This window comes from Acromyrmex echinatior, chromosome 9, assembly GCF_024713525.1.
Source record: "Acromyrmex echinatior isolate Ae372 chromosome 9, ASM2471352v2, whole genome shotgun sequence".
NCBI lineage: Eukaryota > Metazoa > Arthropoda > Insecta > Hymenoptera > Formicidae > Acromyrmex > Acromyrmex echinatior.
This window is the reverse complement of record NC_141860.1, coordinates 4,503,707-4,527,332: the sequence shown is the minus strand read 5'-3', so window position 1 is coordinate 4,527,332 and position 23,626 is coordinate 4,503,707. Positions and strand designations below refer to the sequence as shown.

Here is a 23,626-nt window from a genome sequence, read left to right as displayed (position 1 = left end):
AAATTTTTTACCGGGTAAGATCGAGTGAAATACACACACACGCACATTCAGACATAAAGTTATAATTTTATCTCTATGAAAAAAATAGCTATGTTATATATACTAAGCACAATATAAATTTAATTCAATAAAAAGAAACAAACGTATAATAACAATAAAATAAATGCAGACAAAGAGCAAAATTGTCTCCAAAAAAAAATATATATACTATATGTATAATGCGCTACATTTTTATACAGCTTATAAAAAATTTATTTATAGCATGAATTTCTCTGTCGTGCCTCATTTTTAAAGTATAAGATAAAAATGTAAGTTTTTACATAAAATGGGGAGGGAAGGGGAGGGAGGGAGGTAACACTAAAAAGGTAAAAGGAAAAAGATATCATATATTTATTATTATTAATTTTTAATCTTAATTTTTTTCCACATTTCTACATGTGTTCTTCGACGAACGTCTCGCTCGCGGTCAATGTGTAATATACATATATCTATGCAGGCGACATCGCTAGCAACCGTGGACACGGTCGCCTCGGCAACTGCCATCAGTTCCGTAAACAAAGGCACGCATTGTCGTGTTGAGGGTCGCGTGAAAAAAATTTCTTCGACCGAGGGTCGCACGTTTGATGTACGAAGATGTGAATGCACCGCGACGGCTTGCACTTGTCTCCGTGTCCGCCCGAAAGATTCTCTCACGTGCGAAGACTCTCCCTCTTTCCGGAACCACGTCTTCAACGACTTGAGAGTTCCGTCGACGGCACTGCCGCTGCTGCGACAATGTCGGGGAAAAAGGCTACGGAGAAGGTCTCCGAGATTGATGCACATATCAACAAACAATACGACATTGTGCGACGTCTCGGCAAAGGGGTAATAACGTTATCCTTCCCGTTTATTCTGATATGTAGGATGGCATGTAAGATAATTTTATGCATGTCGTGGTAACGAGTTAATTTCAAATGTATATCTTTATCCCCCATGCGAAATAAAAATACGTCGATTTACAGCATGTAAAATATGCTCATCTAAATTAATTGTAATTTTGTCAAAAGTCATACCATATTTTATTCAGATGTTACGTCGTGTGTTATTTGTTAATATATAAATTATAAGAAAAATATGAAATTATAGTTGAAGGAATAAAATATATATGCTCGCGGTTATTTCAGATAAACATGAAATTTTTAATTATGATAAATATATACAGTTTGACGGAAAGTAAACTATATATATTTGATATTATATGTCATTTAATATTTTAGAATTTTTTTTTTCAGAAACCAACCGATTTTTTCGTTATCAAATTTATCTCAATTTTTCTACAATTGCGTATGTAATATTTTGTCGATTATTTTATATTTTTTAATTTAATTTTATTAAAATTATTTTTTTACGTAATCTTATTGCTATTTTGATAACAATAAGATAATGAAACACAATGATGTAATAAAACATAAGATAATAAAACTTTGATAAAAAAATGAAATCATAGTATGTATATTGATACTATGATATACACGAAATAAAATTTATACGATAAAAACTTTTATTATATCAATGTTTTCCAACATTTTCCTTTTGAAGAAGATGTCAATAATCGTCATGATTATCTACCTCAGGAAAGTAAAGTTGGAGACAATCGATAATGTCGCCGTCGCAACGATAACGGTGGCAAACGGATTGTGGTACCACAAGTCAATTTTTGTTAGACGTCTATTTACATAATTTGTATCTGATGATAGGTTGCAATCTCATTTACATCATAATAATGCAAATTTATCCAATAACTTATACATTGTGTTTAGTACTGTTTATTCTTATTTTATGATATCGAGATAATTCCAATCAGTAAAAGTGAAATAGAAAACGTATCGATTATACATATATAAAACAGTTTTATATATAATTCTTATTTATATTAAATATACATTTGTTTAAATATTATTATTATTAAAGATTTATTGAGTAATTATAATTTTAATAAGAAATATATGCGAGGATAATAGTTACAAAATTGTTTAATTTTTTTTTATAGATTTTCTATAATAATGATAGGAACATTATTTAATTCTTCTTTTTTATACAGGCTTACGGTATAGTATGGAAGGCAATCGAAAAGAAAAGCAAGGACACCGTCGCGGTGAAGAAGATCTTTGACGCCTTCAGAAATCAGACGGATGCGCAGCGTACCTTTCGTGAGATTATGTTCTTACTGTCGTTCGCCAATCACGAGAACATTATAAAGCTGATCGGACTGCATAAGGCGGACAACGATCGGGACATTTACCTCGTTTTCGAGTACATGGGTGAGTTTTACCCGGTCCGAAGAAGAATTCGCACACATACGCATACGAAGGTCACGCCATGTGCGCCGATTCTCAGACTTTTGGCCTGAAACACGTTTCGGCCCGTTTCCCCAGAAACCGATCTCCACAACGTCATTAAGCGGGGCAACATCCTCAAGGACATCCATAAGGTCTTCATTATGTATCAACTTTTTAAGGCGATCAAGTACATACACTCAGGCAACGTTATCCACCGAGACTTGAAGGTGAGTCTTATTTAAAAGTGTGCTTAAAAAGTCCAGTTAATTTTTAATTTGTACTAAAAGAATATCTTTAGAAAATTTTATATAATTTTAATTTCATTTTTAATTGTAAACTTTTAAATCACATAAATTTGAAGAATACTTTTTTCGATTTTATGTGAAATCTTTTTAATTTTTTTATCTTTTTCATATCAAATTTTTAATTTGTCGTATTTGTTCATGATGGAGAAAATACAATTTTCCTTTATGTCGAGTTTGCGTTATTCTTTCTTTGTAGCCGTCCAATGTTCTTTTAAATGCGCAATGCCATTGTAAGATTGCGGATTTTGGTCTGGCACGCTCGGTTACACAGATCGGCGAAGGTGATGGTGAGACGGGAAATGATCCAACTTTGACGGATTACGTCGCTACACGGTGGTATCGCGCACCAGAGATTCTAATAGCTTCAAAGAGGTACGTTTATTTAAATGGAACATAAAATGCAATATTAAAATTTTGTAATTGTAACAGAACTGAAATATCATTTCGACTTGTTTCTTAAAGTGATTATTCGGAAAGAGTTATTCGCATTTTTATTGTGCAAACTTACGGTTATTAATTTAAATAAAAAACGAAATCTTCAATAATTTATAATAGTGTTCAATATTATAAAAAATTAATAATTTATTTGTAATAATTTGTGATAGGATTTAATATTATAAAAAATATATACGCGTATCTATATGCATTTGTTCTAAACTTTTATATCATAAATGCTTGAATTTAATACCGTCTCTGTATAATTAGGTAATTAGAATTTTTTTATACGCAAAGTTTAGATATCACAAGAATCGGATTCTATCATTCTACATGGCAATATAAATATTTTTAGATATACAAAGGGGATAGATATGTGGTCTTTAGGTTGCATTCTCGGCGAAATGTTACTTGGGAAGCCACTCTTTCCTGGTTCATCAACGATAAACCAAGTTGAGAGAATAATGGTAACTTTACCTCCACCGACAGACGAAGGTAACTTTTCTCTCAATTGTTCAATAAAATGAAGAAAAAAGAAAAGATAAAAAACTAATAACTGGATCCTTCCCAATAATTTTTTCAGATCTAATATCGGTCAGTGCCGGTTATGGAACTAATTTATTGGAAAAAACACCCAACAGACCCAGAAGAACTTTAAAAGATTTGTTGCCAGAAGTGTCAGAGAAAGCTTTGGATCTTATCAGCAATTTGATAGTCTTCAATCCCACGCAACGGTTTACGGCAGTCGAAGCACTAGAGCACCCATATGTCGCCGAGTGAGTATACATTTATAATAATGTAACTTTGTAGAAAGTGTAGAAATTTAAAATTAAATTCATTTTGTGTTTGATTAAATTAAATTTATTCTCTTTGAAATTATCCATAGATTTCCTTTAATTCAATTATTCTTCACTCACAAAAATATTTATAATTTATTATCCGTACGTATGTAGAGAAAAAAACAATCATTTGTTTTTTAATTTTTACTGCGATATCTGAATTATATTTAAAATATTAGATATATTATGTAAATAAAGTAAATTAATATATATATATATATATTTAAAATTTCTTTTTCAACAGTTTTCATAGGAGAGGAAATGAACCGGAAAGGGGCTCTAGTGTCATACCATTGTTGAGTGACGATGTGCAACTCTCAGTCGACGAATATAGAAATAAGCTCTATGCAATGATGGATGAAAAACATCGGAAACATAAAAATATGTGAGCATATATTTATTCACGCAGAGTCAGCGATTATTGCTTTACTCAACGATTCTATTGCATTATTAAAATATGGTGTAGTTGGATCTCTCTATTTTTTAATAAAAAATACTTTTAATAAAAATAAATATTTATATATTTTATAACGATTTTCTTCTTTTTTTTTTCGTATTTTTATAGGTCAAAATCCAGGCTGCGGCGATTGTCTGAAAGCATCAGGAAGGAAACCAGGAACAGTAGCAGTAACCCAGTGATCGGTCAAGGTGACACGATTGTCGGTGAGAGGAATGTATTAAATGAAATTTCTTCAACTCCTACAATTTCATTTTATTAATTTCATTTTATTAATTTCTAAACATATATGAGCGGAAAACGCCATATTCGGTCAAAGCAGTTTTATCTAATAATATTCTTGTAAATTTATATAATTTCCAGTTCAAGCAAACTGTACATCGATTATTTGACAGTCTTGAAACACAGTTCTAAACCAAAGTTGAAATGATATCACAAATTAAATTGACAAGCATTTTAATATTATTAATGCTATTAATTTTTAGTTTATTTTTCTACAAACTTTTTCCTTTTCAGCGTGCTCGTCATTGCCAAGCAAAAAGACAATCAGGCCGTCTCAGAGTGATAATACTCCGCGAGGCGTTACAAGAACACAAACGATGAACAATCCCATAGATCCGCCACAGGAAACCTTAATAAACACCCGGCATAATGGTAAGAATCTTATACTAATAATTTCAATTTTATGGTGAGCATAGAGAATAATTGAATTATTATATCGAGATTATATTGATCTTTAAGAAATTTCAATTACTGCATTTGCGATAAATTAACAGTTAGAAATATGGCGACACAGTACGCATGTAAATTGACGAACGGAAATATACCCCCAGCAGCGGCCAAAAGTTGCTTCTACTTTAATCAGCAGCAGCTGTCGAAATCTCAGCGTTCCATTCAATCAGATCAGATGGCCATGGTGAGTGTAAGATTATTTTCTTGTTTATCTCACACTCTTCCATGTTTGTTCTGTTGCCTCCTTGTTAAGAATCATCTTATCACGGGAAGGTAAACGGTAAATTTTGTTATTACAGGCTGCATGTCGTGTGGGATTTGCGTTTAGTAGGTACTGTAACTCATTTTATGCATCACCTAGCAGATTGCATTCGATATTTATATTCGATATAATTTATGCACGCTATACACACGTTTGAGAGTAAACTCTTAACCCCGTAATGTGCCGCATAAATAATATAGTTTAGGTAATTCTTTATCCCGATAAGGAAATAAATAAATTTTGAATAACAGTAAAGTAATAAAAGAAACATTTAAGAATTTTAAACACGCCATATGTGTGAATACATCAAATACGATAAAGAAAATCAAGAACGAATTTGGATGTTTTAAATAATATTATATATTCTTATGTTAAATTAACTTATTTCAGATATGATTGAGAGCCGAAAAACTTTCGGTTTCAACACATTTTGAAACGCTAATAAACTTTTCTAAATTAGAATAGAAAGAAAGAAACTTATTGCGAAAAATATTACCTCTACCAGAATTTGATCCTGGGACCTCTCAACTTTTCAAGAAGAGTATCTTATATCTGAAATAAATTAAATTAATATAAGAATATACAATATAATGTATTATTTGAAACATCCAAATTTGACCGTTCTTGGCTTTTCTTTATCATATTTGATGTAATAAAAGAAATTTTATAAAGTTAATTTGCAATTTTAACTAATCATTTTGTTGCACGACATAAAAATGCTGAAATACTTTTTAATGACGCGTTTTTATTACCACAGAGTTGAACACGTCAATAAATCCTCCTCAGGAGTTTAATTGTGCATCATACAACTGGTAAAAATTACAAAAGTGAGCAAATTTACTAGTGTTGACTAATGAAATTATAAATATTCTAATAAATTTGCTTATTTTTGTATTTTTCTTCAAATTGTATAATACACAATCGAACTTCAGTTTTCATCACATATGTACTCTGCACTTTTGTCGAATTGATAGATAGCCATACATCAAAATGAATTTACGTTACTACATACATTCGTATCGATATTTCATCGTACCTATGGAATTTCTTCAATTTCAGTATGGCATTAGAGGCCGATCAAACCAATTAACAACAATAGCACAACGCACCAAACCGCGAAGAGTCAGCAGGCAACAGATCCTTACACAGGCGCCAAGGCCCTTCAGCTCGGCATCTGCTAATTGTCGTGGCGACAATCATTGGTCTAAAAAGATGCCGACGAAGCTAATCAGGATCAGCGACAGTCCGAATACAATTAAACAACCCAACAACGTTGCAAAGACTGTCGTCAGAACCATGGACGTCAGGACCACGGGGGTTAGCAGTCCGGAATCGCCATGTATCGGCCACCAGTCGCAGGCTATCCGCAACTATTTCAATCAAGTGCCGTTGCTGACTCAACAGCAACCTCAAGTGCGGAATCGCACCTCTTGCCGCGGTAGGGACAACAACTTCGTCAACAAATCATTCGTCGTGGATACTATGACAATCAATAATTGTTTTAAAAATGCGACGCGCGGACAGGGCAGCAGATTACACGCGAAGCACAGCTTCGATGTCAACTACGTCGGTCAGAAGAGACCGTCGACGTGCAACAAGTCAAGATTTCTGAACAGCCACAGTCAGAGTCATGGCGTGATAGCGGAATCGGTTTACAAGGACCTCTGTAATGGAACTATAGGATGGTGAGTGTGCGGCGGATAGGCTTCCCCGAGGATGAATAACGATTAGACGGGAAAATCATGCGACGATCACTTGACTTTTCTTTTGAGAAAATCCAGATAGAGACGAAACATTCAAACCGATCGTGCACACGAATTCTTTTCAGCGAGATTTTTTTTGCGGGAAAGATGTGTTCTCGAGTGTCTCGAGGATCTTTACACGCGGAGTTTATGGACGGAATTTGAAAAAAAAATCTATAGTTGAAACGTTTTCAACTTGCAATTAGATCGATGCGGACACAAAACATGCAATATTTTTAAGGAAATTTTTTCTATTTCTTCTAGATTCTTTCTTTATTTTGTAATAATATATATAATTGATATTTTATCAATAGTTTTTTTATATATTCGTCTTATAATTTGTTGTAATGCAAACAACATTTTGTAGTAATTATATATAGTTCACATTTAATGCATCTTTTTTAATATTTGTGTTACAGTTTGCTGTAATACAAACAATTGTATAGCAAAAGTGTAAAAAAAATTTTTATTAATAATTCCGCGATAAAAAATAGGCGGTCGTCGTAGATTATCCTAAAAGTTCGTTTATTCATCCTCGTGCAAGAAGCATGCCGCCTCATGCGAACGTGAATGCGATCCAAGATTCCTGAGTAAATAAACATTTTACATAAAGTAGATGCATAATTAATCAATGTGCTTTCGAGTTCCCACGGGTATAATCGGAGTAAAAAACGACTTCATTCCAAGGAACACACAAATAAAATATCAATGTTTGGAAATAAATATGATCTTCAAGATTACTACCTCGTACCATAGCTACTTTTTATACTACGTAAAATATCGAAAAGATAAATGGGAGATAAGCATTTGAATGCAGTTTCTCTCCTTTTTTTGTAACGAAAATGCGACAATAAGTGAGATCATATAAGACAATAAGAGATCAAAATTTGTTTTTACGGAAAAAGAAATGAAGATCTTTTTTTTTTTTTGAAGTATCGTCGCAATTGGGAGTACCATCCATTTTGACGAACAGCAGAAACGAAATAAAGAGCAAAAATTGCATGGAGACTGCAATGATTATCCCGTGAGAATACGAAAAACGTAGGAATTTAGGACGTAAGCAATACGATTCACGTGAGGCCATACAGCGGAGCATACATATTTTTCTATGCCATTTTATTTGTATGACGTGAATATATGAACACGTACACGACATACGCATATATACATGCACGTACGCACTACTATAGTAGATATCTATCATCGATTTAGTGTACAAATCTCATTGTATCATATCTTGTGTCGTAATGTCATTGCGCAGCGATGATCGACAGCGCTCGGACTTATTACGTGCTATTCGTATTGTGAGAATAAAATTTTAATAAAAAAGAAAGAGTCTTTTTATTAAAGAGGAAACAATTGATAAGATAATAAATGCCTATTCTCAGAAAAAAAATGATTGGCACAGTGGAGCAGCTAGTTAATGTTGTCCGTCTGTGATACATTAAGTACTCGACTTTAATTGGCTGGTCTTTAATTCATACTTGTCCTTATTCTGTCGTTGATCCCTCCTATAATGTCCTGGAGCAATCTGTATATTCGAATTGTCATAAATATTTTTCAATTCAATATTGATACGTTTTAAATTATACGAATGACTGTTGCGTCCTGAGAAAAGCTGTTGAAATGATGCCTTTTTGATGACAGCCTTTTTGTTGCTGTTTTGCTAGAACACATTGTTCCTTTGTCACAGTTATCAGCTTTCGCTTACAAGGAATACATGGCACGTCATCAGCAATCGTCATCGCGTTCTGCAACAATGATGAATAAAAAGAATGAAAATAATTTTCATATTATCAGTCGAGATTAGCGAAGTTAGGGGATCATATTTTTAATTTTGTTTTTTTTAATATAAAAAATGCGGAATTCTTTTTTATTTTTATAAGGAATTGTAGAACAATATATTAAAAAAAGTGTACAAATTAATTCTGTGTCTTTTTTCACAATTTAAAGTTAATCGCACAAAGACAAGTACACATTTAATATTCGAAATAATCTTTATCGTTTTTGATGACTTTATACTATCTTTCGAGCAACTGACGAATGCCCTCGCGGAAGAAACTTGGTGATTTTAACTCGATAAAGTCATCGATAAAGGCACCGAATTTGTACACCTAATATGAAAAATGCTACTAGAAACTATCATTTTTTTAACTATCACTTTTTTAATATTAATACCGTAAAGTTAGCATGATATTTTATTAATATGACAAAAGTACTGACAGTTTCAATAGCATTTTTCATAATTCCTTGGAGAAATAAAAAAGTTTCACATTCATCCCGTACACTAAAAAATAAAATAGAAAATATATCATACTAACTTTGTAAATCTAGCACGACACTAAAGCACAAAAAAATAAATATTAATTGCATTCAGCACGAAATTTGAAAATTGTCATTTTGATCTTTTTATGATTTTGTATTCTATTTAGGAAACTTATATCATTATCGATAACTTTTCTCAAGTATTGAACCATCTAATTAAGTGTGTAAAGAATTCAATAAAAAAAAAAACATTTTTTAATGAAAGTATTTCTGATAATACCTGTCTAATGCTTAGAGATCCACGTAATTATTATTTCAATTTGTATTCATTCAGAAAAGCAAGGGTTTTACTGCAAGGAATTATTAGTTTAACTTTATAAAAAAATTGAGAATTTATGAAAAAAATGTGTAATTAATTTACTCTTCGCGAAGGATCATGATGCAATAGCTTATTGGAGACACAACATAAAGTATTCGCAAGTTTCTGACGAAAACCACGGGTCATCCAACAATAGACCACAGGATTCAAAGCACTGTTTGCATGTCCCAAAAATAGGAAGTACTTCAATGTGTTATTTGTTGACGTTGATGGGCCTGTAAAATGTGTATATAAGAAATTTATTAAAATTAATTAATCTGTACTTATCGACGTGAAAAAGATTGCATTTTTATTATTATATATAAACTCTTTATTACAAAATTTACTTGAAGATCGTAGTTAAAGAAATCACCAGGAATAGGAAATATATCAAATACTTATAATTGATATTTTAGTTACGAAATATTATCTTTGCAAAATATAGAAATTATTGCAAGATTTCGCACTTACCGATAACGTCGAGATCAATCAAAAATTTGGCAATATTGTAGGGCATCCAGCACAGAGCGAATAGTATAGCGAGGAATAGTAATATCAATGCAACTCGTTTTCTTTCATGTCGTAATTTGGAGCTCTATGAATAAAAGATATCAGCGTATCTAGAATAGATCTCGCAAATTTTTGGAATTCGGCTGCGTTTTTAGGAAAACTTTGAAATTATTGCTAATAATTTAATTACAAAATTTTAGATCTCTCATTGATCTGACCTGCCGCGAGCTGGCACTTTCCCTGTTATCATAATCGAAAGGTGGCTTTTTAGACCAAAGAGTGAAGCCAATCATCGAGTAGGCTAGTAATACAACAAGACCTAAACACACAATAAGAAAACATGTAAAGAAAAAAAACAAAGACTATTCTATTAAGTACATGTTCCAATTATGTGCTACTGCAAGAGTAAACGTATAAAAATCTTCTTAAAAAATGTAATATTGTTCTTGTTTAATAAAAATAACGAATTAATATTAGTTTAATCGCCTTTACTCAGAAAGCATTGTGTACGAAAATTGAAATAATAATACACGCATATATAAGCAAACATCTGCTTATGTAGAGTCAAATTTAAATTTAGATTGTAGATTATTAAGATTTATGGATAGCAATATGAAAGCAAGAATTTGTATACATTTGTATGTTTGTGAAAAAATTATATAAAGAGGAGGTTCTTGTAATATCACAGAACAACAATAAATATTTATTTATGTATTTAAACTTACATGGAATAGCGGTAGAGAATACGAAGTGTATGCTCCCGAAGACGTCTCGTCTAATTCCTAATGACATGAAATCCTCTATACACATATTGAAACCTGGTGGTATTGGCGAGATGCTATTGTGTGTAATATTCTCGCTTGCCATTAAGTCCAGAGCCTTGTTGATGACTTCCGTCATTGGATCCTGGAGTCTCATCTGTGTAAAAAAAAAGCTCATTCGCTTATATCATATGTATGTAAAAAGTGTATATATATATATATATATATATATATATATATATATATATATATATATATATATATATATATAAAATAGATATAATGGTCTTCACTTCATCATTAGTTTCCACAATTTGACAATTAATCAGCACAGACTTGGTATCAAAAGACTTACCGCTCCGTAGATTGTAATAAAAAAAGCCATGGATGCCAGCCAAATAGATACGATAACAAGAGTAATATTCTTATGATTACATATATAGCGGAGAATCATGGGATTTCTTATGGCCAGATATCTATCGATGCTCATAGCCATAATAGTATATATTGAGGCAGTAACACCTACACCTATTGCACGCACGAGTAATTATACAATTAGAAAATTTATAAATGTAATAAAAAATATTACATATATATTTTATGTCACACACACATACACACAACACACGCGCGCGCGCACGCACACAGAGGCCCTTATTATGAGATACCGAGCATTTTGGGTAAATGCTAGAAGTCTATGAGCAGAATTTAAAAAAATAATAGGTCATTTTGAAGGGAATTTAATAAGCTTTAAGATAATGTTATGTAAAAAATTTAATTTAAATTATTCTACTTTTTCTGAAAATTAAAGAAATGTAAAAAGTAAGCAAATCGCAAAATCAAAAAATTGTGCTCCTAATATGAGATAACGAGAAATCGATAATAAAACGCAAAGTATCATCAGTATTCCAATTAAAAAAACTTCATGTAATGTTTCTAAAATACAGACATAGCCAGTGTGCGCGCAAAATGAGCATGCGATGCAATGTACCCAGGACTCATCTTCAGGTAGTTGAAACTAACTGTAAGCATCGCAGAAATAGGCAATCGATGTTCATTCCGATTATCTTTTTTATTATTGTACAATAACATTTACTTTAGCAACGATTTTCATTATAACATAGGAGCATAAGTTATATTTCATATTAGAAATACCCTGGGTATCTTATATTACGATTTCCACGCCTTATGGTTTTGCGATGATCAAATCTAACATCTGTAATTAAGCAATTCAACGTATCTCGTATTTTTCTATTAATACGATCACTACATGAAGAATTTATTGCTAAATATTTATTTAAATAATAAACAAGGAAATTAAAGGCTCATCTCAATGAAAACATCCAAATTCTAAAATCTTTTTTTACAAGACTACAGGCATGATCTAATAATGAATTTTCGACTAAATAATTTTCAATCCAAGAGCAATAAATTCATAATAGAACCAATAGATAGCATTTATTAATTTAGCAGAAACGTCGCTATCTTATATTAGGCGCCTATCTCTCATAATAGGGGGTTTTTCTCTATATATTTTCATTCAAATCGGATAATTATTTATATTTACAATGTTTTTATATATATATGTAAAGTGTCATGCAGAAAATATACACAAGTACAGTAAGAGATTAAATAATCAACAATACAATATTTATTATTCACACAATAAAATAACATAAAAATACATACAAATGATAAGTGCGATCAGACTGGATTATCAATTATTGAGAGCTTTGTAAAAATTCTTACTTTGCAGATAAGAAGTTAATTTGCACAAGAATTCACTGTGATTCCATGACATCGATATTTCCTGACTGATTGTCATTGGCATGCATATTATGGCAACCAATAAATCAGCCATGGACAGATTAATCACAAAATAATTTGTAACGCTGTAAGAATTGTATCTTTAATTTTACACATAAGCAAAGTCTATTTTTTTTCTGCGATTTATTTATGTATGTATAAATTTAAATATCTAATTAATAAAATCTAAAGTTTGATTATATTTTCTAATATTTTATAAATAAAAAATTATTGTTTACTTTACAATCATATTTTTTGTTCCGTTAATTTAATGAATATTTTATGCTGATGAGAGAAATGTTTATAAGTTAATTCTAGGAACTTTAAGAATATTGATAAATTTTTTACAAATAAAAGTAAAGCTCGTAGAATATTATTAGGTGTTGGAATTAATTCGTAGCGTTTTACAAGTGATGGGAAGTACTTTCATTAATGTATTTTTTAATGCTCATGTGAAATAAATAACATTCTTTCATTAAAAACGCTACGAATTAATTCCAACACCTAATAGATTTTAGAATGTGAAACAAATTCAACAAAAGAAAGTTCTTCAGAAGGCTCACATAAGTAGTAGCATATAAAATTTTCTGTTTGTTTTGGTATAACGTAAAAATTGATATAACGATTCGTAACCATATATTCAAATTTTCAGAAGTTTATTAAATTATTTTTGATAATCATCAAATCACTGACTTTATATATATATAAAATATTTTTATTAAACATAATTTAGTCAATAAAATTTAACACGATACTTGTGTTGCGTTTGATGAAAACAATTTTCACCAAGATAGCTCTAATTCCGATTGCGGAGAAGATTATTGCTCTAATGAAAAATATATTCTGGTGCAGTGTTCGTAACTGCTCAGGTATTTGACGAAGCGCTGTATATATCCGTCGCTTATTTCCGGCTTATATACGCAACGTATCATACAAATAAACTATCCGCAATGAATTCATAATGGACGAACATGTATGTAACAGCTGCGGATGCTATCGGTAGTAGGTCTTCGATTATTTTTCAACCAGAAATTCGTGCTCTCACACGAAGTGCTATTGAAATCGCGTAAGATCACAATGAGCCATCGGAGAAGCCACATCTCTTGCCGTCTGCTCTCCGAATTTGTTATTCAATAAATTCGGTATACTGTATTGTTTGTTTCATATCGGGGATGTGAATATAGTTCCACACATAATAAAGATTTATAATATAGTTTGTTGACTTAATTAAAAATATTCTTTTTTTTTTTCAAACTACACAACCCGAAAATCTGTTAATAATTCAACATAGCAATATAATTTTATTAAATTATAATATTAGGTGTTGGAATTAATTCGTAGCGTTTTTTAATGAAAGAATGTTATTTATTTCACATGAGCATTAAAAAATACATTAATGAAAGTACTTCCCATCACTTGTAAAACGCTACGAATTAATTCCAACACCTAATATAATTTAATAAAGATATAAAATTTAAAAGATGCGGACATTAATTTTGCATCTCGTTTTGCTTATTTATTACAAATATCAGATATTAGATAATTCATAATTAATACTCTAAATTCAATTAAAAACTTTGCATAATTACTTACCTCTTTAAATGATATTTGCAGACTACAATTATCACAAAAATGTTAGCTATCACACCGACTAGTACAGTTGGTATATAAAGAATAATCAGCAAGTAATCCTTATTGCTTCCATGAAAAGAATTGTAAAAATCCCATAGTATCTTGACCATAATGTCATTCTTCGATGACAAAGTCTTGTTCGCCATCATTGTGATCTTCGTGCAATCTTATTATACTGGATCCTGAGTCAACCAAGAAGTTATATAATATATATAAAAATATTAAAATAGAAAGTAATGGTGGTAGTATAAATAATCGAGAACACAAAAAATCAAGATTTTTCGGCTCGGGTTCCGGACGACAAAAGTCTGCTCTAACAACTTTTTTCCGAGTGTGAGGAACAAGTTTTCTGTAATACCGTGGTTTGTTATAACAGCAGCGACGTACACGTACACCGAGAGTCTCGGCAGTTGCGCACAATGTGGTCCAACTTCTCACAGTTCCGATACTTACGTTCGCAAAATCTTTTATTGGCATCAAGCTGCACGCGAGGAAAGGGTTCGCGGTAGTAACACATAGAATGTTACCAGTTACCACCATCGCGGTATCGATTTGAATCATGGTCGGAGGCAGACACTTGCACGAAAGTTAGTGGTAGTTTTATTTCTCTTAGGCGTTTGTGTTGAATTTCCGGTGATCACTATAACCAATGTTTGTTTAATTATGAAGCTCGGTGAGATATCAACTTGATATTCGATTTTGTTGATGTTTCCTTTCGTTAATCTATAACATCGATCTATAATCATAAATTCACATCTTTTTTACCCTAATAGCATTTATCTGAGATACAGCCTAGGAATGTCCTTGACTGTTCAAAGAATATACGCACATCCTCATGTTCTAAGGACATCTCCTGGAGATCTGTGCTGTTAGGATATTTATACTTTTTTAATAAAAGAAAAAGTATATGATAATATTATAAAAAGAATAAATTTAAATGAAAATTTAAAAATTTAAACTTATATATTTTGCAATATACATATGTATATACAATATCATAGCTATCATTTATTAAAAATGAATTAACAGATTCAGATTTTTATTCTAAATGTTACTATTTTTAGTTTATAGACAACAAAACGCAAACAAAATTTTACTTGAAATAATCTTTCCTAAATTACTCTTAGACATTTTCTAATTTACAAATTTTATTTTCTAAAATTTCTTATAAAATTAATTTTTTTTAATATACGTATGCTATAGAGTGCAGAATATAAGAAACATTATTTTTCCTTCCTTATAATCTTTCTAAATATGTACGTTTCATACGTATTAATTGAATCTGTTTTTTTACTTGCTCTCAAGAGCAATCGTTAAATTGAAGTGACAAATTTTTGTCGATTTTATGATAAACTTTAAAATAGATTCTTCACCTCGGCATAAATTTTAAACATAAATGCGCGCAAGATTACTGCAACACTGTAAATTGATGTAAACGATCTATATAATTCAATGCCATGAATACCATTAATATTAAAATCTCAAATATATATATAGACATAATATCTTATATAAGCGACAAACTTTACAATTCGTTAAGAAAGCGATAATAAAATTATAAAGAAACATCCTCGAATACAAATGCAAAAAACTTTTTCAACCAGAAATAGATATGCGCATTGATAAATCTGTTGTTGCTTCTACTTTGGACAAAATTCTACATTTTTTTTATATACATATATATCATTTAAAATTACGTTTTTTGTTAATTAATTACAGTTAATTTAATTATATTTTAGCCGAAAAAATAGATATATTTATAAAAAAATCAACTCTTATATGAAGAGAAAAAATTTGTTATAATCGCTGATCCTTTGTCGTAACGGCAAATTTCATTTGCGAATATCACAAAATTATTTGCAGGTGTAACAAATAAAATTTGTCGACTTATATTTGTTAACTCAGCAATCAAAATTTGCTACAGTTGCAATAAAAATAAATATATTTATCAAATAAGCAAAAGATATATATTAGGTGTTGGAATTAATTCGTAGCGTTTTACAAGTGATGGGAAGTACTTTCATTAATGTATTTTTTAATGCTCATGTGAAATAAATAACATTCTTTCATTAAAAAACGCTACGAATTAATTCCAACACCTAATAATTGCATATGATATTTAAAGATAAAGATTAAAATGAGATTTAATTAATTAACTAAAATAAAATAAAATGAAATTCCTTTTTTTTTATTTTATTGCTACTTACTTTATTTTATTGCTACTTTTATGTATACTAACAGAATTTACATTATATAAAACATAAAACATATTTATACAGTAAAGTATAATACTTTTGAGTCTTTCACGAGTTTCTATTTCAGAGATGTTAAAAGATTTATCGCCATGTCATTATCCATTGCTAATGCCAAGATAGAATATAAAGCAAGCTTCTCAAATTTTGTTTAAAAAGTATTTGGTAATGAAAAAAGAAGGAGAATAAAATAATATATCAAAATATCAACGTACTAATTCCAGTCTTTGTTGTTCTAAGGAATAAGAAAATAAAAGTATATATATATATATATATATATATATATATATATGGAATGCGCAAACATTATATTTGGCACGAGACTAAATTATATTTTTTTACTTAGAAATTTCAGTTAAGTTTTATATGATAACATTTGTTTTTTTGTCAATGTTTGTGCATTCAAAGTTAGAATGCAAGAAATGGAAAAGATCATTTCGTAACTTAAAAAAAATATATATATTATTAATTTAAAGAAAAAAGTATTTAATTTAAAATATTTAATTTAAAATTTGCAAATGATTTTAAAGACAATTTAAATACAATTTTTGAAAATTGATTTGCGCTTTCAGTTTATATGATCAGTTTTTTTATTATTATTATAAATTATAAATAATAATGTTTTTGAGTGTATTTTCAGCGTTTGTAATGTATTTTAAAGTAGTTTCTCAATCATGTCGTTTTGAAGCAATGCTTGAATTTAATTATAATTTTTAACTTAATTTTTAATGTGTGGATACCCACTGTCTTTTTCTTGTTCGCATCTTAATGCCATTTGATGCGTGATTTTTCTTTTAAATATTAATTAAAATAAATAATAATCTCAGAATTGTGCAATTTACTTCCAGCTATAGCAAATCTTCTTTTATATGGAATTATATGCATACTAAGAATGAAACACGATCCCCTCTAATTTTATTAATTGTTTTAGATACGACACAATATTAAAATAAAAGACATTTTTTATAACTGTCAATTTTATTTTAAGTGATTGAAAACATTTCTTAGAATTAAAATCGATATTTGTGTTTTTTAATGAATTAAACCGTTAAGAACTATAAAAAATATTTTGGGCAATAGTTTTATGGCTTTTAATTATCATATTTTCCAATAATTGTACATCCTCAAAAGAAACAGTATTCAGTATTAAAAAAAAAATTATTTTTTCAACATCCATTATGCTTACTTGTTAGTTTGTATAGTCATATTCAATCTGAAAACGTGCTGTTTATAGTATTGTAGCGACTATACACTCTTTCAACATAAACAACACAATCCGAAATGGATATTCTGTTACAAATGTCTTGTCTCTCTCCATGTAATTATCTGCGTAATGTGTGATGTCAAAAATTAATCAAATGATAGAAACATTATATACTTTTTAAATTATATCCTTTTAAATATTAAATTATATATATTTATCTTTCACATACTGTGCAGAGCTTTTCTTCTCGACTCCACAGCACGTATTCCACAGCCGATTCGTAAACCGCTATATAGAAATAAAAATGAGAATGTAATAGGAATGTAGCAGGATGTAATTAGCACGATTGACCATGCTGATGTGACGCATTGAGAACTCTTTGAGATTACTGCTAGACATTGGCGGTATGAAGGATTACCAGATACGTAGTTATACCAGAAGCTATCTGCGAAAGTAACGAATGAAAAATTTATCAAGATATGAAGAATCTTCGAAATAATTTTGTGCAGCGACGGATTAAATGAAACACAAACTGCAACAATCTCGGATTACTGATTCTAAAATCTTTATATTATTCTTACCGAAAGAAGCAATGGAAGATCGATGCGTATGATTCCATAAGAAGCAAAGAAGTGTACATGTTGTAGCTGGAAATAAGTAACAGCTTCTATACAGTCCTGTAATTATTTAAAAAAATTATTTATTTTAATTAATATTTAATAAGAAAAATTAGTTGTCTAGAATCTGGAATAAAACGTTAATTAAATAAATAAATGACGTATTTTATAAAAAAATTCAAATTAGAGTTAACTAAATTAGCAAAACTTTTATTTTTACCTGCATAAAATTTTTCTTAACAAGAATGGCAGATGATGGTGTAAAGGCGATCTTGCCAACACGATTAGCCTTTGAAAAAAGAACAAGAGATAAGCTCGTCAGTCACATGGCGAGAGACCTTTCCTCAAGAATAAATTAACGTACTTGGGTCGCAGTCATGTGACAAATGATGGTAATGATCAGCAGATTTGTCACACAAGCAGACACCAGTAAAATTTCTCTCGCTATCAACAAAGGTTGTAAGATCGCGCCATTATTGATCGTATAGATGCGGGTAAGTGTATTGAAGGACATACAAAAGATCCATAGCAAAAGCTGTATCGAGTACACGGAATTTATCATCTCGGTCGCATTGGTGAGACATGAATGCAACCACCACACTTCTTGCAAATGAAACTGCTTGTCCAAGCGATCCACCACCATGATTTTGCCATCTGATTAAACATACAACGTTGCGTGTGATTATTCTTGAATGTTAATTAAAGACAATTTGACTGCTACTTGTACTTAAAGAATTATTAATTATGTACATTAAGTCTTTATACATGTATAAAATTTATTGAAGATTGTAATGTTGCAATCATATAGCTGCATTTGATAAATTCCGTTCACATAAAAAATGAATTTAATAAATATATATTTTTTATTTTTTTTATCTCAAATGTCTCTCAAAAATAATATTTTTCTTGACATTAATTAAACTTATTTCCGTTATTTCATCGAAGGTGTTACTCGCATTTAAAATGAGCCATAAGTCAATGTCATTTATTTTTCAGAGTTTCGATCCTCAGAGCTATCCTGTCTTTATTGGTTGAACTGCGTGGGAAGGCAGACATGTTACGCAGACAGTAAACATTGATAACAAGTAAACGGCGAACGTGTTTCAATAAAACATTAAAATTAAAAAAATTTGCAAGAGTAAAATAATTAGAGAGTTAGAAAGCATTAGAAAATAATAGTTCTACATTATTAAATTTTTTAAAAGGAAAAAGATGATGGATCGATTTAAATTGCGATAAACAAATCTTTTTTTCTTAAAAAATTCTTTTTCTTTACGTTTCCACGATCTTGTATGTAAATTGTGATTAATAGCTAAAAATTGTTAGGAATACAACAACGTTGTAAATTAAAAAATAAGTAATATAAGCGAATTATTAAATAATATCAGCAAATTATTAACGCATTAGTAAACGCTATAGACATACCATTCTTTGCAATTAATCTACCTTCGGGCAGGAGCAACGATTCACAAAGACGATGATATCTCTCGTACAGAAGAGATGATAGGCTGGCGAATGTTATTAATTGTATCGTTAACGTTGTGTTAACAACAGCATAAGTTATACCGTTAAATACAGAGTCTTTAGGCTCCACGCTACGAATGAAAATTATGAATAATAATATAGTCGTATGATAAAATTGATCATGAAACAAAATGAATTTGCGAAATAATGATAGCACATTATTAATACGATCTTGTTTCTAATTTTCTAATGATTAATATTTTTACTATCGTATTTATTACTATAATTTCGTATTTTGTAAAGTGATTACATATAAATGTTTACAAATTACTCCAATATAAATTGATTTGATATAATCATATCGCTTATATTGTTGCATACTAAAGTTATTAAGTTATAATGTATACAGAATGTTCCGAAATTTTTTGCTAAGCACTCTTGTGTAGAGTGGACTAAAGTGAGTCAAAAAGTCCTGTACTATTTTGCAATAGTTAACAAGATATTAATTACTAAAAATCATTGAATATTGGTTTTCAATAATTTTTTATTCAAATACTATCAACAGAAAAACAGAGAGACAAAAATTGTTATTTATTTTCTTCTCATAAAGTTCTGAGAATTTTTTCAGAATTTTTTAATACCGTATTTTCTCGTATTGATAAAAATAATTAATAAGTAAGGAAATGCAGTACTAAAACGTTATTAATAAATTCTGAAAAAATTTTTAGAGTTCTACAAGAAAAAAATAAACAATTTTTGTCTCTTGCAGTTTTTCTGTAAAATTGACAGTATCTGAGAAAAAAATTATTGAAGATCAATATATTCGGCAATTTTTAGTAGTAATTAATATCTTGTTAACTATTGTGAAAATTACAAAATAGTAGTGAACTTTTCGACTCGATTTAATCCGCTCTATCTACACAAAAGCACTTAATAAAAATTTCATGACGTCCTGTATTAGTCATCAATATTAGCGTTTAAAATACATTCTTCTCTCTTCTGTTTAAAATACATTAAAAAATTTATATAATGAAACTCGTTCTTTCGTATTGTGTTATCTCACGTGTCATGTCATTCTTGTTGTGATATGTTGTGTAAAGACTGTAATTCTCATCGTATCGATATATTTAGAGAAGTAAGACAAGATTTTTACATTAAAAATACAAGTGTAAAAGTTCGAGTGATATGCAATCATGAATAAAAAGAAAAGTCTATATAAGAACCGATACAGGTTTTTCATGTATAAAAAATACCTATAATGTATATTAATAAAAATCTAAACGTTTCGACTACATTATTTTGGTCATCTTCAGTAATTGATGGAATATAAACTGTACGCTATTAAAATGAGACACTTGGTAAATTTATAATAATAAAGATATATCCAAATTTAAAATCTTGAAAATAGTATTTGTTTAAATATTGTTTACGTAAGTCAATCGATAAAATGATATTATCAATATCGGTTATACATACTTTAGTATGAGAATAATGTGTGGCATTACGAAGGTCCGTTACCAGTCATCGTATAAGAACAAAATATGTTTTTATATTAAGTTGTATCATCTTAAATAATTAAAATTTAAGCTTATAATGAATAGTGCGTATTTTTTGATAGATGACAAAATTTAATTATTTTTTTAATATGTAGCATATAATCTTTAAAATCTTTTTGTATTATATAGGAAGTAAACGCTTTATATTTACTTTACCAATATCGAGAATGACATTTTGATTGTTGATCGAAACGCATGTTGTATTTTATTACAAACGTTATTAAATATTCGCAATTTCAATCTATAATTTTTGCTCTTAGCTCCTTTACATTTATTAATGTTGTAAAGATATTATAATGAATCATTTTTTTTTAATTGTAATAAGAATTATGTATTATTATTATTCTTTTTTGATACCTGCTTACATAAAATTTGTTAATACTCACCAAAACGTTATATATCCAACTATTATCCAAAACGATAACATAACAAAGATCAATGACCAACAGACATAACGTATCATGTGAGGATATTTAGGTTCCTTATATTTTGTTGTACGATCGAAAATGCGTAAATGCGAAAGTGCAGCTCGTATCTTCCAGTTATAACAATACGTCATCACAATGTCACTTAAAACACAACTATACGAGAGACCTGTCCTCACCACAGTGAGCATCAGCAGCCTCGGTCCAATCATGTCGTCCCAGCGGAGCATATAAATATTCGCGATGCAAAGACTAACATACAAGAGTGCAAATAAAATTGAATAAATAGTGCCGTACTTCATCATCATAATATCGTCCTCCGTAACAAGAAAAAGTCCACATCCAAATAGTCTCGCAATATGCAAAAGAGGTCGTATGTCATTCAGAGACACCATTTCCTATTATCGATCTTGACGTTCGAAAATAAAAAAGAACAAGAAAAAATAAGAAAAGTTCACGTTGAAATTTTCTTTTATAACACTCTTATTAACTGCTTGATTATTTCTCTTATTCTTCTGTTTTTATGACTCTTTTAAGAGCCTTAAAGCCACTTAAAGCAAAAAATTACAGTGCCGAGTTCGATAAATCACATTTCTCCTTTTATTTGATTCAAGAAAAAACTTTCTCTATTTTTTTAATTCTAACGCTCAATAATAGAAAAATAGAGAATGCTCTCCTAAGTTCTTCTACTTAACCGCTCCAACAGTGATGTTAGTAAGATAAATGAAAAGCTTGTTGAACGCATGGCCTTTCCAATGATTCACATCCCACGATATTAACTTGCCACCATAATAGTGTAAATATTATCGTAACGAACAATTAACACCTGTCTCGTTCAAAAATTTCACAATGTGATAAACTGACGTTTACCACCGTCTGCCTTCTATTCATCACAATTACAATTTCCTGGGTTACTGCTGCCTATTTACAGAGAAGAAAAAAAAACGCAGTCACGAAGGGTTTTAGCGAGCACGCGCCGAGCGTCGTACTTATCATGACATTATAGATGCCTTCCATTTAGTTGACACGAATATCATTCTATTTTTCTTTGCATTTCAGTAAGTAACAAAGAGTAACAAAGACAAATTGATACTTGTGTCACTAAGTGGAAGACATCCTCGCTGATAATCACGATTAGATATTAAATACTCCATTATTAACAAGTCACAACACGAAAAAATTACACCTAAATGATTACAATGAAACATAAATAAATGGAATTTACACTTGAAGAGAATGTCTTGATAATTACAAATAAATTACAAACAAATTTGTCATCTCTTTCCTACAAATAGATATAAAATTAAAGAGAAAAATAATATCTTTTTATAAAAATATAAAATAGGGATAAAACCTATGTGAATATCATGTGAAAAATAATTTTTATCACTAATAAGCAGTGCCATATTAGCACCAGAACTTAACTTAGATTAGGAGCGGCAAAATTTAGAGGAACGACATTTTTTAAAAAAAATTCTAAAAAAATAACCATTTTTGACCACGCGAATGATTGAAATGATTGAAATTTTTTATTGATTATACTATAAGTTTGCTCGCGTCGCATGCTCCAACAGACTTGTATTATAGCTTCTATTCACTTCACAAGCGCATTGGATCAAAAAAACGTATAAAGACGTATTTCAAATATGGATTTTTTAACGTATAAAGGTGTTTCAAAAAGGTCCG

General features: G+C 29.9%; 3 protein-coding genes across 10 annotated transcripts; 1 reads left to right on the top strand and 2 right to left on the bottom strand.

Annotated features, from left to right (window-relative positions):
• Nucleotides 1–475: 475 nt before the first annotated feature.
• Nucleotides 476–8,423, top strand: LOC105148805 (Extracellularly regulated kinase 7). Of its 5 annotated transcripts, none has more exons than XM_087409219.1 (13): nucleotides 476–864; nucleotides 1,272–1,323; nucleotides 2,081–2,300; nucleotides 2,415–2,545; nucleotides 2,820–2,995; nucleotides 3,414–3,553; nucleotides 3,642–3,834; nucleotides 4,142–4,282; nucleotides 4,463–4,560; nucleotides 4,871–5,008; nucleotides 5,131–5,270; nucleotides 5,386–5,417; nucleotides 6,408–6,557. In XM_087409219.1, the coding sequence occupies exons 1-13, from the start codon at nucleotides 491–493 to the stop codon at nucleotides 6,436–6,438; spliced, it is 1,866 nt and encodes a 621-aa protein (XP_087265345.1). In that variant the 5' UTR covers nucleotides 476–490; the 3' UTR covers nucleotides 6,439–6,557. The 5 variants fall into 5 exon arrangements, with proteins under 5 accessions (XP_087265345.1, XP_087265347.1, XP_087265342.1 ...); XM_087409221.1 differs by having other exon boundaries at nucleotides 5,386–5,413; nucleotides 6,408–6,500; XM_087409216.1 differs by lacking the exon at nucleotides 5,386–5,417 and having other exon boundaries at nucleotides 6,408–8,423.
• Nucleotides 8,424–8,542: 119 nt separating this feature from the next.
• Nucleotides 8,543–16,326, bottom strand: LOC105148806 (galanin receptor 2b). 3 transcript variants are annotated; one of them, XM_087409222.1, is made up of 9 exons: nucleotides 14,781–16,326; nucleotides 14,384–14,604; nucleotides 12,734–12,876; nucleotides 11,340–11,512; nucleotides 10,949–11,141; nucleotides 10,442–10,542; nucleotides 10,185–10,308; nucleotides 9,777–9,949; nucleotides 8,543–8,841 (listed from the first exon to the last, which is right to left on the bottom strand). In XM_087409222.1, exons 2-9 carry the CDS (start codon nucleotides 14,569–14,571, stop codon nucleotides 8,677–8,679), a joined length of 1,260 nt encoding a protein of 419 aa, XP_087265348.1. In that variant the 5' UTR covers nucleotides 14,572–14,604; nucleotides 14,781–16,326; the 3' UTR covers nucleotides 8,543–8,676. The 3 variants fall into 3 exon arrangements, 2 of the variants coding, with proteins under 2 accessions (XP_087265348.1, XP_011059051.2); XR_015546089.1 differs by adding an exon at nucleotides 9,636–9,705 and having other exon boundaries at nucleotides 8,740–8,841; nucleotides 14,384–16,326; XM_011060749.2 differs by having other exon boundaries at nucleotides 14,384–16,326.
• Nucleotides 16,327–17,633: 1,307 nt separating this feature from the next.
• On the bottom strand, nucleotides 17,634–23,184 carry Gr10 (gustatory receptor 10). 2 transcript variants are annotated; one of them, XM_087409206.1, is made up of 7 exons: nucleotides 21,902–23,184; nucleotides 19,921–20,090; nucleotides 18,860–19,149; nucleotides 18,716–18,784; nucleotides 18,460–18,525; nucleotides 18,108–18,323; nucleotides 17,634–18,000 (listed from the first exon to the last, which is right to left on the bottom strand). In XM_087409206.1, the coding sequence occupies exons 1-6, from the start codon at nucleotides 22,333–22,335 to the stop codon at nucleotides 18,270–18,272; spliced, it is 1,083 nt and encodes a 360-aa protein (XP_087265332.1). In that variant the 5' UTR covers nucleotides 22,336–23,184; the 3' UTR covers nucleotides 17,634–18,000; nucleotides 18,108–18,269. The 2 variants fall into 2 exon arrangements, with proteins under 2 accessions (XP_087265332.1, XP_011059052.1); XM_011060750.2 differs by having other exon boundaries at nucleotides 18,460–18,555; nucleotides 21,902–23,170.
• Nucleotides 23,185–23,626: the final 442 nt, after the last annotated feature.